This window comes from Trichoderma ghanense, assembly GCF_004382785.1.
Source record: "Trichoderma ghanense strain CCMA-1212 chromosome Unknown scaffold_1, whole genome shotgun sequence".
NCBI classification, from domain to species: domain Eukaryota; kingdom Fungi; phylum Ascomycota; class Sordariomycetes; order Hypocreales; family Hypocreaceae; genus Trichoderma; species Trichoderma ghanense.
In genome coordinates, this window is record NW_027395664.1 from 2,093,728 (window position 1) to 2,108,978 (window position 15,251).

Sequence of the window (15,251 nt, forward strand, 5' to 3'; positions counted from 1 at the left end):
TCTTTCGTGTCCTAGCCGTGACGCCACATCCGCTATGCTCCGTAAAAGAAAAGAGGAAAAAAACACGATACCAATTCGAGCCTTGCATCTGGAAAAGAACAAGGTAAAATAAACACGCGGCAAATGGACATTGAAGCAAAAGAGACGTATACGGAGGGTTGCACATCGGTCAGTGAAGTGGGCAAAACTTGTATGAAGACGTAGAAATGGTATCGGCGGGGTATCATTGAGAAGTGTCTGAAGGCACTGGACTTGGGACGCGGAAAGTTGCAACCGGGAGGGTTATCATGAGTGGCCTCCGTGGACGGCTTGCATGGGCGGAGCGTGATGGGCCGCCAGGAGGGCAGCAGTGCTGGTGGGCATGTTTGGTGAGCCGTAGATGTTGTTCGAATCCCAGCCCTCCTCGCTCAGCACGCTCAGGTAGCCTTCGCCAACCTTGTCGCGCAGGGCCTCGATTTTACGACGGTAGAGCTCGCCCTCGGCGTCCCAGTCTTGCTGCTGGATATCACTCGTGTTGAAGATGCGGTCGGCATGGGCGGCACCATTCGCATGGCCATTCTCCGGAGAGAAGCCGCCGCTACCACGCTCGTGAATCTTGGGATATGTCATGTGAGGCGAGGACGGCTGCGTTCTTGACGAATGAGAAATCCGATAGTGGCCGTCCATGGAAGAGTCAATGGGAGAGGCAATCGGAAAGCTCGGGCTGCGCACATCGATCGATGACGGCACCGGGGTCTTATCACTGGCTGGGACCTCGACAATGCGTCGCTTGGTGTTCCTGCGGCGCCGTGTCGAGGTCGTGTTGATTTCGCTGGCGATGGCCTTTGGCACGGGCCGCTCCTTGCGCAGAACGGACGCCTCCTTGACAGCGCTGTAGACGACGGTGGGCTTGCTTACATCGACGCCTCGCATCTCGGACCCGATCGGCTTCACCACGGGGACCGACTCGGGGATCGGAACTCGGTCGACCAGCAGCCGCTTCTCAGCAGAGCTGGGGGAGGAGCCATCAATGACGACGTCCTCGGTATATCCCGGCGTCATGCGAAACAGGTTGAAAATGGTCAGGCGGTAATCCTTGTGGGTGCGGGTGAAGGGGTTGCCCTCGACCCAGATTTCACGAATGTCGGGAATCCCAGTCAAGCGTGCAAGCTCCTTGGGGTCCGTAAGCCGGTTGTCTCTAAGGTCCAGCCTTTCCAAAGGGTACAGCTTCTCGATCCCGGCGAGAGATTGCAGTCTATTGGCTCGCAGGTTGAGAGCCGTGATGGCTGGAAGGGGATTTCGCGTCAGCGAGTGCAGAGAGTCAATCATGCAATGCGACAGGTTGAGGGCGCGGAGAGCCGTGAGGGTGGAAAGGCTGTCCGGAATCTGGCTGAAGAGGTTCGATGACAAGTCAAGGGAGAAGAGCGTGTTGGAGAGAGGAGCAAGGCTGGACGCGGGAATCGACGTCATGGGGTTGTCGGCCAAGCTGAGGTGTCGCAGGAAGCGCCACTTGGAAGAGGGCAGGATCATGCTGCCCAAGAGATTCGCAGAGCTGCCTCTGGCATGGTGATGGTACCACGAGTCCGACATGCTGGAGTTGGAACTACCAGACCCTGAGCGCCGAATCCTCTGCTGAGATCGGGCGTGGTGGTTGGAGAGGTTGCGGGAGCTCGACGGGCGAGGCGGGGAGTTGCTCCTCGGCCGAGAGTCCTTTCTTAGGGACCGCGGCAGGTCTTCAGTCGACTGCCGCCTCAGAGTGCGGGCCGAGCCATCAGACGTATTACCGTCATCGACGGCGTTCTCGCCGGGTCCCACGGAGCCAACGTGAAGGTCACCCAGAGAGGCCCGAGCATCCGGGGAGCCGGGGATGGACACCGATCGCGAGAACTCACGGCCGGGCATGGTTGGGCTCTTGCGGGGGCTGTGGCTCCCGCTCCACGGTATTGATGGCGGAGATTGAGCCTTGGACGTTCGTCGACGTCTCTTGTCCATGTCGTCCAGGACGATGTCGATCAGGATATCGGCGGGGTCCTCGATGCCAGCATGCTTAAGCGTAAGCGAGCGGAGCTGGTCGGCCATGCGGTCCCAGCCGAAGAATTGACGAAAATCAATGTTGCTCACTTCCAGGGCCTGGACGTTCTTGAACACGTACAGGGGGACCGCGGAGTCGAAGGGGAACTCCTCGTAGCCCTTGATGAGTCGGGCTCGCCAATCAGGGGCCAGGCGAAGACAGGGGATCTTGGTGAAGGCGGAATACAGATATTTCATGTCCGCCTCCAGGGCGGCCTTTTGACGCTCCGTCCGGGAAGCCGAGATGCTGGAGCCGATGCCAAAGCTGGCCCACAGAGCAGACATGCCAGACATGACGCTCCGGATGCTGGAGACGGAGTGGATGGAGCCGACATCAGAGCTGTGGCTTCTAGACCGCTGGGTGTTGCTAAGAAATGACACGTAGTTTGCAGACGATGAGCTGTCGTGGAGATCCTCCAAGCGAACCTTCATGGGCCCCACATTGATACCCAACTCTTCGAAGCGAGAGAGCAGGTAGAACAGGTGGTGGGGAGTGAGGGCCAGCTTTGCCGATTTGACGCCATGCGAACCAAAGTTGAGCGGCCCCAGAGAGAGCGAGCTGGCGAACGAGCTGGAGTTGGAGATTGCAGTCGACGGACGCTCTGGAAACGTCGCAGCCTGCGAGAGCGTGGCAGAGCTCGTGCTCTGCGTGGCCCGGTGACGCACATCGCGCCGCTGAGGCTGAAAGGCGTTGGCAAGGGCCTTTTCGTGTGTGCGCACAAAGGCAGCAAGTTGCTGTTGTTGGAGGTTAGCACGCTCGCGTCCCAACACCTAATCCGAGACCACCAACGGGGCTATGTACCTTGATGAACAACCCTCCGTCTTCTGAATCCATTTCTGTGGTATTCAGGGTCATACAGACATCGAGGGTAAAGAAGAGGATATGGGTATTATATATTTCGGAGTGAAAGAACGGCGGAGGAGCGTCGTGGGCGGTTCGAGCTGGGGAAGATTGCGCCTCGCTTGTGTCCGCAGCGACTTGGCTCGGAAAAAAAAAGGATGGTCGATGCCCTCGAAGTGTAACTTTGAGCCACACGCTATGTCAAACCGTTAGCAACTGAGGATTGAAAACGGTTGCTATCAAATAGTAAACTGTGCATAGGAAAATGGGGAAAGCCATAGGGGTTTAATAGCAGAGGAAGAGAAAAACGTGCGTACATCAAGGATGTAACACCACAGAAGGGAGGGGGAGAACTGAACGGCTGCTTTATCTGGACCGGTTCACAGAGGATTGAACAAACTGGCAAGGCGGGCTACCAAGCAGATTGGCGGATGAGGCGATCAATCTATCATCATGCCACTTCCCTTTCAGCCAGCCCACGAGAGCGCAGAGAGGCCTCACCAACGTCGTTCCAGCGGTCACAAAGGACAGAAAAGGGACCGAGCACCCGAAGGAGGACACCAGGGCATCAAGGAGAAGTAGCATCGCCACGGTTACTGCTGACTGGCTGCAACGAAGCACAGGAGGATGCCAGCCAAGAGGTGCCAAGAGGGCAGTCGTACGCGAAGGGCAGAAGAGGAAGAAGTGAGGGCTTTGTACGAGGCAGGAGGTGGTGGTTGGACAGTAGGAGGCAGCGGTTGGGTTCTTTTGGGGAGGAAGGTTGAGTTGTCTGGAGAGGAGAGGAGGTTCGCGGCGAGGGTATCTGGTCTGTCTTCTCTCTTCTCCGTCGTTCTCTCTCTTTCCTTGGGTCTCGTTTCCACGCAGCAGAGGGCAAATAGGTAGGCAGACAGATGTAGGAACATGGTCAAAGAGCAGGCAAGCGGAACAGGCAGAACAGCGGTAGCGGACGGCAACGAAGCGTGGAAGCAAAAACAAGAGGAGAGCAGCAATACACCGTGACTCACCTGTCGTCAACGGAATCGAGGAGTGGATCGATTAGGCGACGTCTTCGCAGAAGGAGGAGGAATCGACACAGTAGAATAAAAGACAACGGAGGTCAAGGAAGTTTCCTTTTGGAAGTCGAAAACAAACGAAGAAAAAGGAAGAACGACGACGGACGAACAGGATCCGGCGGGCTGGTTCGAAGAAGTGAAGGGGGAAACAAAAGGAACCGCCGTTGGTCCGCCCAAAAATCTGCCGGCAGATACCCAGGCGCCTTCTCTGGCGATGCGATGCGATGCGTGCGATGCGCTGCTGGCGGAGAAGGCGGCTGCCCTCTTTGTGCACTCAGACGCAAAGCCAAAGCAAACCTGAAGCCTTGCACAGGCTCTGTCTGTCCGTAGTCGCGCAGGTGAGGGCGGATGTTGAGAGCAAGGCGAGGGAAAGGGTCCAAGAGGCAGAGAAAATGGAGGGGTCTTGGGATCGAGGGTCTCTAATAACAAAGCGAACCAAGCGCGGTGGGCCTGGCGACAGGGCCCTTCTGATGCCTGCTGATTGGGGAGGGTCACAGGTCATGGCGCGGGCTGGGGGGTGGGCCGCAGCGAGCAAAGTACCCGGTACCTCGGCCGTTCAGCGCTGGAGCAGCGCCCAGTTGCCGCGCTCAGTGCGTGCACCCCCGGCGGAGGAGCCAATCAGTGGCGGAGCCTCTGGCACTTGCTCGCAGGCCGGACGAGTGGTTTGCGGCAGCGCTGGACGCTCTGGGGCGCGGTACAGGTACATCCATGGATGTACGCCGACGATACGGCCAGCCGCAACGGCGCTCGAAGTCAAGGGAGAGACGGGAGGCATCAAGAGGCATCGGATGTCTCTGTCGCTGGCGCCTCTCTGCCGATTGGGATCACGATTTGTGGTGGTTCAGACTCGGTTGGTTGTCAAGGCTCACCCATCTTCCTTTTGCCTGGAGAAAAAAAATCAAAAGAAAATTGAAACGAAAAAGCAATCAATGCCTTATCTCTACGCCGCCTGGCCCATGAACGCACTACGGAACACTGGCGCTCATAACGTCCTCGCTACTATCCCGGCAGTGGCGCCAATCTATGGAGCCCAACGACAGGGTCTTCTTCTTCTCTCTCTCTCTATGTCTGCCCGTTTCTCTCAGAGCCTGATAGAGGATCATTGCTAAAGAGAAATTGCTAGTGCTGGTGCGGTGTAATGCGCTAGGGAAGGGAAGGAAAAGAAAAGGAAGCCGGAGAGACGGAGGAAGAGATGGAGAGTGAGAGAAGAGGGGAAAAGAGGAAAAAGTACCGAACGTGAGCGATAAGCTAGAGGGGGAGAGGAGAGCGTTCAAGACATTGTCGACTCCATGACACGAGCGAACTCGAGAGGCCAGCAGCGTCCGTCTCTCCGTCTCCGTACAATACAGAACAGAACAAGCACGGAGAAGAAACATCGTCGTCGCGAGTGCGGCATGTAAGGTATGTACACGATACACCCCAGCGCTACTCACTCCCTCACCTGCATGTAGGGAGCAGCTCCCCCCAAGCCTCCAATCACCGCGCAGATTGGTGATGTTGATGTTGGGAGGAGGGTCCATCCAACATCATGTGGGGGTTCCCTTTTACTCTCTCTCTCTATTTTCTCTTTTGGCGCCAGCAGGGATGCATCCTTGGAGGCTTGCAGCGAGGCGCAACCCGTAAAATGACGAGTTTGGCTACGTAAAACACGGCGGGAGTGACGAAGTTGACGGGCTCGTTTCAAAGTCCGCAGGCCAATCGAGCAGCGACGAGGGGACCTGCTCAATGTATCCAGTCTCCAGTCTCCATATCCTGGGCCGTGAGCCACGGCGCCTTCAGAGGAGGTTGTTTGCGAGTGGAGGTATACTGTACTACTCAGGTAAGGTTGTCTATGCGGCCTGTGCCAGCGCTCTGGTCTGGCTCGTCGTTCGATGCATCAATCACATCAGCTCTCCGAAAACGTCCATCTCGGGCCCTACGGAGAAAGGGAGAGGCACACGACCGACTCCCCTTTTGCGGCTGACAACAACAGCAACCGCCATCGCAACACGACAACAACAGCGGCAACCAAGCAAATCGCCCTCCCCAGCTCCCAGCCCCCCCAACCCAGCCCGCGTCGTCTCAGAGATACTGTTAGCACATGTATTGCTGCAGCCAGCCCGTCGTCGGCTCAGTCTCCTGCCCAGCCCAGCCCAGCCCAGCCCAATATTCGCCTGCTCTGCCCCCGACTGACGGACTGCTCCTTGCCTCTCTGCTTTTCACGCACGCCAGCAATCCCAGATCCGGCCCGCTGGCGCTGCTGATTGGGCGGGCACCCTTCCACGGCCATCTTAGGCTCGAGATCGCTGAGGGCCACTCCCTTGTCCTTGAACGCTCACAGCCGCCGATGGAAGTTTTGCTTGTCTCGATGAGGTTCCAGATACATGTGCCGCTCCTTGTCATGGGACTGGAACCGACTCGGTGGCTGCGAGACATTGCCCAGCTGGCCTCGAGCCAGCACCCTCTGCATGCCCGCCGTTGACTGGCCGCCCGGTCGACAGGCGCATGTACGGCGTCTGCGTGCTGCGTATTTCCGTACGCATTGTGGTCGAACCAGTCCGCAGCTGAGGAGGGAGGAGCATGAGCCAATCCACGACGCTAGGTACCTATTGTACGGAGTACTGACCTTATGTCGCTTGTAACGTGAACCCAGGTATCACTGCCACTTTGCTCGGAATGGGCTCGCCGAAATGGCCCCAATCGGCCATCCACCCCTGTCTTGTCGGCCGTGCCCATGAGTCGCTTCGTGGACAGGGCCATTTTGCGGAACCTGGAAATATCAAGCCTTTTTGCCAGCTGCCAGAAGGAAAATTGAAGTTGAAGTCCAGGCCCAAGTTACCACGGCGACGCTCAAGATTAGGCTGGCCTGACGAGATGGAAATGCCCCATAGGATGGTCCGTACGGAGAGCTAGCATCCGTCATGGCGTGACCCCAGGACAGGGTTCATACCTGCATGATGCTAAAAACAATTGGAAAGCTCTATCAAAGTGAGATGCTGGGTAAGCATAATAGCACTGCAGATGTCGATGCTGGCAGTCGTCCTGTTTCCCGGTTTCTGATCTTTTCTTCATTCTTTGCCGCGGCGGCAGTTTCAGCGACAGCCGCGCCGCAGCCTCGGCATTCGTCATAGACCGCGCTGAGTCGCGTCTTGCTCCGCCGCGACATGCGTTTACAGTATTACTCTCTACATCTCGAAACCATCATGCCATTGCACCAGCCTTGTGGGATGTTGTCGACGGCCAAGAACGGTGAAAGGCTGCCTGGGTGACAGTTCCTGGCTGTAGGTGGAGGTTGACATCATCCGTAGCTGGCGACAAGAGGCATCATGACCCTTTGTCCTCAGCTGATTTGACCGACGAAACTGACGAGGACGAATCATGAAACGAATCACACTGCCATACCAAGAGCCTAGAGCAGAGCCGGAGCGTATAGGTCTGTTCTGGTGATAATCCACTTGCGGCATAAACCATTGTTCAAGGCAAGGGGAAGAACGTGGCGGTAGAAGAAACGACGTCATTGTGCTTGTGGTCGTGATGGGAAAAGGCTCAACGTACGATGATGCTTCTCGGACGGGTTTCCATGATTCTTCGCTCGAACGTCCATCTCGTACAAGCTGCGGTCTGATATCAACCTCAAGTCATCAAGTCCAAGCCGAGGTATCGGATACTTGACGGCGATCAACGACGGCGGACAGCAGTGGGGTTTGCGCCATATTGCGTGGCAGCGGCAGCGCGACCTTGTACCCGGTACAAGAGCGTACCCGCGACTTGAACGTGGTTGGTGGCCGAATGCTGCCTTGTACAACCTCTCGGAGAGATGCCCTTCAAGCGCCCACTGTCGAGAAAGGCTCCGCGCCGGGGCCGGCCGTGTTCCTGCCTCGTACCTTTTCCAGCTGGCCCAGCTACTACTAGGAGAGAAGCAAAGCCGAGTCGGTTCTGTTCCCTCGCCCAGATGCCCATCGAAAGAAGGGGGAAAAAAAGCCGATATGTATCACACACTTGCAGGCGAGGCTCGCCGTCCGATCGCTGGGACGGATGTACCTGTACTCGGTTAAGAAAAGCACAGCAAAACAGAGCATGTGAGGCTAGCCCTTGGCCGGGGGGATCTTGGGTCCCTTTTTAATCGGCAGCCATCTTGGCCTGGGAGTGGCTGCAGGGATGCATGTGGCCATGCACGGCGCGCCTCTTTGAGATGAAGTGTGGCGGGCCTGGAAATTGGGAGCCCGCTTTCTTTTGGAGTCGCTAAACTTAGCGCTGGGCAAGGGATGTGGATGGAGGGGGGGGGGATCAAATCCATGAGTGAGGTCCACAGGCTGTCCCGAATGACATGTCCGTCACGGGCCCTGCGCCAAACTCGCGACACCATGGAGAATATCATTTTCGAGACCAGAAGGGGTGAGACATGGTGTATCCACGAGACTCTAGATGCTGGCCCGTTTGGTGTTTTGGTCAGCCCGTGGCACTGCGCCAGTTCGAGCATGTGCGCGTACCGGTACACGTACTTTCAATCCAGTCGGAACTGCGATCTGCATTTCTGTCTCCATTGCACCATCGCTCGTCTGTGCCTCTGTTTACACATGCCATATCGCAGATCACGAGCAGGACAAGGACGCCAGATGACCGACTGCGAGTCGACGACGTTGATGCTCGCCCTCGTCTTCATCGCTCTCTCTCCTCTTTTCTGCAGTCCTCAGCATCTCCAAAGCTATGTCATAGCATCTCCACCAGAGGCGAGACCCTCGTTCTCTGATTGGGAGGCAGGGATGTCACTCCGAACGACAGGGATTGTCTCATGAGCATCGTGTGTGTGGCCCAACATCCCAACTCCACACCGACCCCCCACACTGGACTGGCCTTCTCTGGTCTGTCTGTCTGTCTGTCTGTCTGACTGTCTAAAGGGCAGGGAATTCTGGCATTTTTGCATCCACTGCCAAACCTTGAGATTGGACCAACCACCGCGCCAGAAGCCCGGACGCCTTTCACCATCCATGACAAGACAAAAGGACGCCTCCGTCTCGTCTCAGACGACAAGCGACCGCCGACGGTTGCATCCAACGCATCTCTCTCGCTATCCCTTGCCTCGCGTTTCGCTTGCCGGAAGGCAGGGTGTTGTCGATATTCCGTGCCTCTGCAGCGAGCGATATGTATTGTTCCTCCTACTGCCACCACAAACTACTACTCTACCTCCTATCAAGGTCCTGAAGCAACTCGTACTTCGTACCACTCCCGTCCGTACGTACAGAGTACATTGAAGCCATCTACGTCTCCAAGCTCCCAAGGCTCAAAGCTCAAAGAACATGGGCTCCCTGAACTTCCAAGCCGGCCTCTCGCTAGCTTCAAGCCGGCCGTTTGCCTGAGCCCGAGATTTCCCAAGGACAACTCGAGGGCGACGCCATGCCCACATTTAGCCGAACGCCCGTATCAGTGATCGGCGTGTCTTTCGTACGAGTCCGTTGGCTGGCATGACTCCGTGACGCTCGCAACGTCTGACTAAGAGGCACCGCCCGAAAGCCACTCGACGGACCGAGATGGTCAAACGTGTTTCTCGTCGAGATTTGCGGTGTTGAGGCTTGCTCGGATTGTGTGCTTTGTTTGCTCGCGACTAGCGGTGGGCAGGCTTTGGGACAAGGACAGGGAGGTTTCGCGATGGTTCTCTAGCTGTTGCCCCTCCATCCCTCCCATCTGTCCATCCACATTGATCCTCGCTCGCCTTTTCTTTTGATACTCTCCGCCCCGAGATGCACGGCATGCCGGACGCAGTCCGTGCCACACACCACACTCACTAATAATACCAAGTAACTCACTACACACACCACCTTTCGCGCTCTGCTCTCTATTTGCGGCTGGATCGCGCTCACCGCCTCGAGCGAGGGACAAGCCTGTGTGCGCGACCACGTCGCTTGGCGCCGTGGCTATTTCGTGCTCCAAACTTGTGTCCTCTGCACGCTCCAAAAGCCCGCAAGCCATTGAACATCTTTGCTTGCCCGCAACTGTCTGCCCTCTCGTCTGGTCCTCCTCCTTGCTCCCACTCTTCTCCCGCGGCAGCGTGGCCTTCCGCAATAAGCAGCTGATGAGCCGCTCTCGAGCTGCTGGCGCCGCCGTGCGATGATAGCTGCATGCATGTACAGCACTCGGGTCCAGGCGCCCAGCCGGGGAGGCCTGGGCCAACTGTGAGACACCGGAGAGGGCGTCAGCTTGCCACCCCTTGCGTACAATGTCTGGCACCTGCGCAAAGCCAACCTCTTGGCTGCTTTGTCCTGTCTCAGATAAGCATCAGGACGCCTCGTCCACCACTTGCTCGACTTTCCGATCTGGAGCTGCTATCTGATATCTATCAACTGCACGTACGTGTATTAACCTGAAGCTTTTATACAGCAACCCTACCTTCGAATACCAGGTTACTTACAGGCGGTGCAACCTGTAGTATCTGGCCTTGCCAAGAAGCACATAGGAGCATGTATTCCGTACATTGTGCCGGGGATGCGTGGTGTGCTGTCTGTCAGCCAATGGCGCGGCGGTGTTTATGAGAAGGCAAAACGTAAACCACCAACGCAAAGCCTCGGTGATGGTACGAGTGCGACCATCAACGGTTTGGCGAGTTGATTGATTCATGTCGTGTACGGAAAGCCTTGGTTCTTCGCTGGCGTGGTTCCTGTCAAACTCGATTCACGAGCCACCTGGTGCACTCTGAGATGGTCCCATCATGCGAAGCTCGGAGCACAACCGCCATGGTCTCTCAAGAACGGGGACAACATGAAGAGAAGACGGAGCACATACATGCATCCACACTCCCACAAGAATGGGGTAAGGTATCTGTTTCGACGTCACCTCGAACTGCGTACCCCAGTGGCGCGATGCCACCTCACTCCCTGTCTCCAGACAGGCCCGGTGCCGTGTAAGTACGTTGTCGTAGCATTTACGTGCAGTCAGAGGGAGGACTGCTGCTCCGGACGTGTACGTGCTACAAGTGGAATACGAAGTCGTATCACCGCAAGTGCCTGGACGCAACATTGAACCAAGCGACGATCGTTTGGGAAGACCCTGACCGGGCTTTTCGCGAACAGGACAGGGTCAGTATCCCCTGGACTTGAGACCCCGAATTTTCTTTTCTCATCTGCCGAGGAAGATCGCAGTTGCAAGTCACAAGATTACCGGTTGATATCCTTGGTGATGCTGCACGTTAGCGTTTCAGAGATGCCGCTCATACCTACACCAGCAGGTGCCGGTGCTTCCCCTTACTTGCACCCATCAAGTTTATGACTTGATACTACAAGTGAGGTGGTATGGTATGGTATGGTATTATGGCTGTGCCTTGACGGTCTGACATCGACTTACACTCATTCCATGCACGATAGAACCAAAAGTTTCTAGACTCATGCATCCACAGCTGCTAGCTAGTCCGGCCCCTCTGATGCCTTCAATGTCCTCTTCGTTCAATCTGTGGACGAGAAATGATCACCGTGCCCCACTGGACTGGATCGTGTTAGCGGTCTCTCTCGCCCCAGCAGTGACAAACCAAAAGACATGAAGTGAGGGCATCCAAGAATCACCATCATCAGCTTGAAACGAACGTCTTTTGTCCCTGCTCGCAGATCAACAACATTGGCCTCCTCGCTTGAATATCGCCAGCTCATCTAGTGCTACGCCGATCGCCGTTCATTGCCAGATTTCTTTCCTAGCTCTTTTTTTTCCTCGTCTCTTTTTTCGATTTTTTCCTTCTTTACCCTTTTCTCATGAGGAGGAGCCAGGCCATGCTCCAGGATCTCTCGCTGGCTTGGCGCGGTTCGAGCGGCTGTTCCATAAATATCACCACCATACGATGCATACCTACGTAGCGGATCCAAAGGGCGACACATGACCTTGGGAACTCCCCGGAGTGGGCATTCCAGCGGTCGAGGCTTTTTTGCGGTTTGGCCATCCGTTTGCTGTTACTGCCATTTGCCCATGTCTGCGGCATCTGGCTGCTGATGCTGGGTGCTGCTCGAGTCACCAGCCAGTCAACCAACATGCCACTCGCTCCCGCCAGCCGGCCAGCTCAGTCACCTCCCGGCCACACCGCTGCATCGAGAAATGCTCCGATTCCTCAGTGTGCAGAGTACTATAACAAGCACGATGACCGGTGTATTCGCGACATGGCGGCAAATGCGCGCGGATAAGGGCTCGATTCTCGGGCCTCTTCCCTACGCTCCCTCCCTTTCTCGCCCTCCGCAGACTGGGAATAGCTGCACGTCTCGAGGTTCCTTTCTCGCACACTCTCTCTCCCTCTGTCTCTTCCCCCCCTAAAATGCTCCCGCCAAGCCCAGTGCGTCATACCTGCCCGTCTCGTCCTCATGCGTGCTGCTGGGCTAATGCACGAACCGCTGCATTCGCGCCGCCAGCGTGGTGGATTGGCAGACAGTCAGTCCCCTTGGTTGGCTAATCACGTCCAGCCAGAGAAGCAAAATCCTCTTATCAAATCCTCCCTCCCCATGGTTTCCCAAAGGAATCCTGGGCTTGCGGGGGATCGTCGCCACCTTTGCGGCGTCAATCTTTGTGCGTCCTTGGAGGGCGACGCAAAAAGGCGAGGTAGAATACGCCACCTTTTGCGAGAGGGGCGAGATTTCGGTGGATGTTCTTTCTCGCTGTGTTCTCACGTTTCCGAGGGGTGAAGACACCTACACGTAACCATTTCATGTGTGGGTGCACTTGTACATGCTCTGTATTGTTGGCAGTCCCTTGGTTGCCTTTTTCCTGTTTCCCCTTGAGGGATCTGACATTGGGATAGCGAGTGGCACCTCAGAGGGTTGCAACTGCGCGTGATTCGAGCTGTGAGAGTCGTCGCCCTTTTCTGCAATCGGCTGGGGGTTTGTGACAGCTGACGGCCATAACGGCGGTGAGAGCTCATCTGCGTTGCACGAGCGGAATCTGCGATGCCATCTGTGTTATCTGTGTTATTCGCCTCTATCTCTGTCTTTGTCTCATCGAAACGCCTTCTAAGTGGTGTAGCCATGTTACGAGTACGATGCGCCTCCACCCATGACAAGCGGTATCAATGAGAGCTTGCGAACGTGGCATCTCTGCAAACGTATTGCCATGCATATTGACATAGCACAGATGGTTCTAGCAATTTAGTAGTTCTAGTAGCACGCCTCTGTTGGCTGCGATACTGCAGAAAGGTTATCTGCTCCGTTGGCTTCTTGACGACCATGGAGCTTTTTTTGACAGTAGTAGACGCAAGAATTAGCTCTGGGCTAAATATTGACACCCCCACCTCCATCCGTGAAGCGTGATGCTGAAGACTTTTTTTTCTTCTTTGTGCCTCTATCTCTTTCTCTTCTGATTTGGGATGGTTCGTCATCGGCCTGAAGTTGGATGGCCGGCATATGATGATGGGCTGTTGGACTTCTACGGGCGGATCATGGCGGGCTGTCTGTAGGAATGAGATGGGAGTGTGCACTACAGTAGGGAGCGGCATACTGTACCCGCATCTTCTGAGGTTGCCTCTTGATGATGACAAAGATTGGAAGCTTTCTACAGTATTACATGATGGAACGAGATGCGATGAGAGCTTCGAGCGTCGAAGGCGATGCCTCTCCCCGGATATCATTTCGGGGCCTCAGTCATTATCGACGCGCGTTATCGACGTGTAAGTGGGCCTCTGTCGATGGGAGCTGCTCATCAATACTTGCTTTGTATCAAGTCTGTGATTCTGCGTAGGGAAAGATCGTAAGATTGTACGTTGCAGGCGAATGCGTTGGAAAAGGAGCAACATGAAACTGCCTCGTACCATGGAAAGAAATCAGGCTAATTGTCAAAAATCGCCATCGAACTTATCCAGACATTGCCATGTCATTGATTTTCTCCAGAATCCGATGATGATCAGTTTGCGTGCGTGGTTGGGCTATTGGGCTGTTGTTGGGTATAAGTCGGGATGATGCGTTTGTTCGAGGCGGCACTCGTGGATCTGCAGGGTGATCTAGAATCGAAGTTCGTCAACGATTGTTTGATGAAGCCTTTTTTTTTGAGAGAGAGAGAGAGAGACGAATATTGCGCGAATATTTTTCTGCGTGATGACGGGGACGCCGAGTTCGAGATTCCTTTGGGTGTGACATGTGTGCTTGATGTTTTTGGTGAGATTGAAGCTGTCAGCAGTCGTCTCCACAGGCGGTTCGAGGCTGACTCAATAGCCGAACATTGCCGAGATAAATGCTGTGCAGAACAAAAACTTTGTAAAATGAAAAGAGGGACAAAGGAGTGGAAAGGGACTGTTTTTGGTGAAAAGATAAGGGCATGTGTGCGTAATGGCTGCGTGGCCCTGCTGCCAGAAAAATATGAAACGTGGAATATGGTGGATGGCGAATCGTAGACGATGGATGGTCGATTGTCGAACGTTCGTGAACAGGGTTCGGTTCGTTTAATTCGTGGTAACACCGGCTTTTTTTCTTCTAATTTGTCGTGATGTTACTTGCCTGGCAGTTTGATACGCGGCACTTTGAAGAATGTTGTTAGTTTATAGAAAGAGATGGGTCTCTATGTCTGAAGGATGAGAGATAGCCTCGAAGAGGGACTCGGATATGGAGCGCTTGCAGCCCGACCTACGTAGCCGGTAGAGTACCCGCGGAGGTCTGAAGCTAACAGAGTTCATCAGATAAAGACTCTCAAGGTGCGAAAAGGGGTAAATCCTCAAGGGAGGTGATCGTAGAGCTGTGTATGCGATCATCTAGCGGACAGACAGTCGACCAGGGCATCTCGCGGCTACAAACGCTCAGTCGATCCTTCACGAAAACGTGAAGATGATGACATTTGGCCTTCCGAAGGATCTTTGGACTCTCCATGGACCTTGGTAGGTTCCGTGGAGGCCGAGCGGCTTCGTTGAAAGGGACGGGATGTACCGCAGCCGAGGCGGACGCGATTCCGTCTTACACAGGACAGAAACTATTGCCCAGCACTCATGCTGTCGGCAATGCCCTGATGGCAGCTTACACAGGTGTGTGAGCTGAGAGAGTTGCAGATCAGCTTCCAGAGTTTTTGATGATCTGGAAGCATCCTCCTCTTATGTTGGCCTCTCGACCTGACAAGCAGATGCTGGGTCTGTCCATGTTCGTGACTCATGATGTGGTTTCAGCAGAAAGAACCCATCAACTTGTTTTTCTCGATTCAGATCGGCTATTGATGGCCGCAATCGGAGCTCTTGCTGCCATTGCTCAGGGGTAAGTAGCCACATGGTGAAGTCCTTACGATCCATAAGAGGCGTCAGATATACACGTTCAGCTCGTACGAGCCATCTTAAAAATATGGAGCACGAGGACTAGCATCGATAATGTGGCTCCTAATTAGACCCAAAATATGGG

At 55.2% G+C, this 15,251-nt stretch overlaps 5 protein-coding genes across 5 annotated transcripts; 2 read left to right on the plus strand and 3 right to left on the minus strand.

Annotated features, from left to right (window-relative positions):
• Positions 1 to 285: 285 nt before the first annotated feature.
• Positions 286 to 2,884, minus strand: CCMA1212_002076 (uncharacterized protein; the record flags this gene model as incomplete). Its single annotated transcript, XM_073699478.1, has 2 exons — positions 286 to 2,784; positions 2,852 to 2,884. 2 exons carry the CDS (start codon positions 2,882 to 2,884, stop codon positions 286 to 288), a joined length of 2,532 nt encoding a protein of 843 aa, XP_073562397.1.
• A 459-nt stretch (positions 2,885 to 3,343) lies between these two features.
• Positions 3,344 to 5,051, plus strand: CCMA1212_002077 (uncharacterized protein; the record flags this gene model as incomplete). The annotated part of the gene is made up of 3 exons (XM_073699479.1): positions 3,344 to 3,468; positions 3,514 to 3,768; positions 4,256 to 5,051. The coding sequence occupies 3 exons, from the start codon at positions 3,344 to 3,346 to the stop codon at positions 5,049 to 5,051; spliced, it is 1,176 nt and encodes a 391-aa protein (XP_073562396.1).
• Positions 5,052 to 6,256: 1,205 nt separating this feature from the next.
• On the minus strand, positions 6,257 to 6,464 carry CCMA1212_002078 (uncharacterized protein; the record flags this gene model as incomplete). The annotated part of the gene is given in 2 exon segments (XM_073699480.1): positions 6,257 to 6,444; positions 6,461 to 6,464. The coding sequence occupies 2 exon segments, from the start codon at positions 6,462 to 6,464 to the stop codon at positions 6,257 to 6,259; spliced, it is 192 nt and encodes a 63-aa protein (XP_073562401.1).
• A 2,989-nt stretch (positions 6,465 to 9,453) lies between these two features.
• CCMA1212_002079 (uncharacterized protein) lies at positions 9,454 to 10,391 on the minus strand (the record flags this gene model as incomplete). Its single annotated transcript, XM_073699481.1, has 2 exons — positions 10,328 to 10,391; positions 9,454 to 10,178 (listed from the first exon to the last, which is right to left on the minus strand). Exon 2 carries the CDS (start codon positions 9,886 to 9,888, stop codon positions 9,454 to 9,456), a length of 435 nt encoding a protein of 144 aa, XP_073562400.1. The 5' UTR covers positions 9,889 to 10,178; positions 10,328 to 10,391.
• A 157-nt stretch (positions 10,392 to 10,548) lies between these two features.
• On the plus strand, positions 10,549 to 11,012 carry CCMA1212_002080 (uncharacterized protein). Its single transcript, XM_073699482.1, has 3 exons — positions 10,549 to 10,725; positions 10,769 to 10,816; positions 10,848 to 11,012. The coding sequence occupies exons 1-3, from the start codon at positions 10,614 to 10,616 to the stop codon at positions 10,964 to 10,966; spliced, it is 279 nt and encodes a 92-aa protein (XP_073562036.1). The 5' UTR covers positions 10,549 to 10,613; the 3' UTR covers positions 10,967 to 11,012.
• The last annotated feature ends 4,239 nt before the right edge of the window (positions 11,013 to 15,251 follow it).

What these genes read in the sequence shown, in the direction of transcription:
- CCMA1212_002080 (XM_073699482.1), top strand. Translation starts at nt 10,614, where the DNA reads ATGGTCCCATCATGCGAAGCTCGGAGCACAACCGCCATGGTCTCTCAA. An exon ending in CACACTCCCACAAGAATGGG is followed by an intron (nt 10,726 to 10,768) that starts GTAAGGTATCTG and finishes TGCGTACCCCAG; the next exon opens with TGGCGCGATGCCACCTCACT. An exon ending in CCAGACAGGCCCGGTGCCGT is followed by an intron (nt 10,817 to 10,847) that starts GTAAGTACGTTG and finishes ATTTACGTGCAG; the next exon opens with TCAGAGGGAGGACTGCTGCT.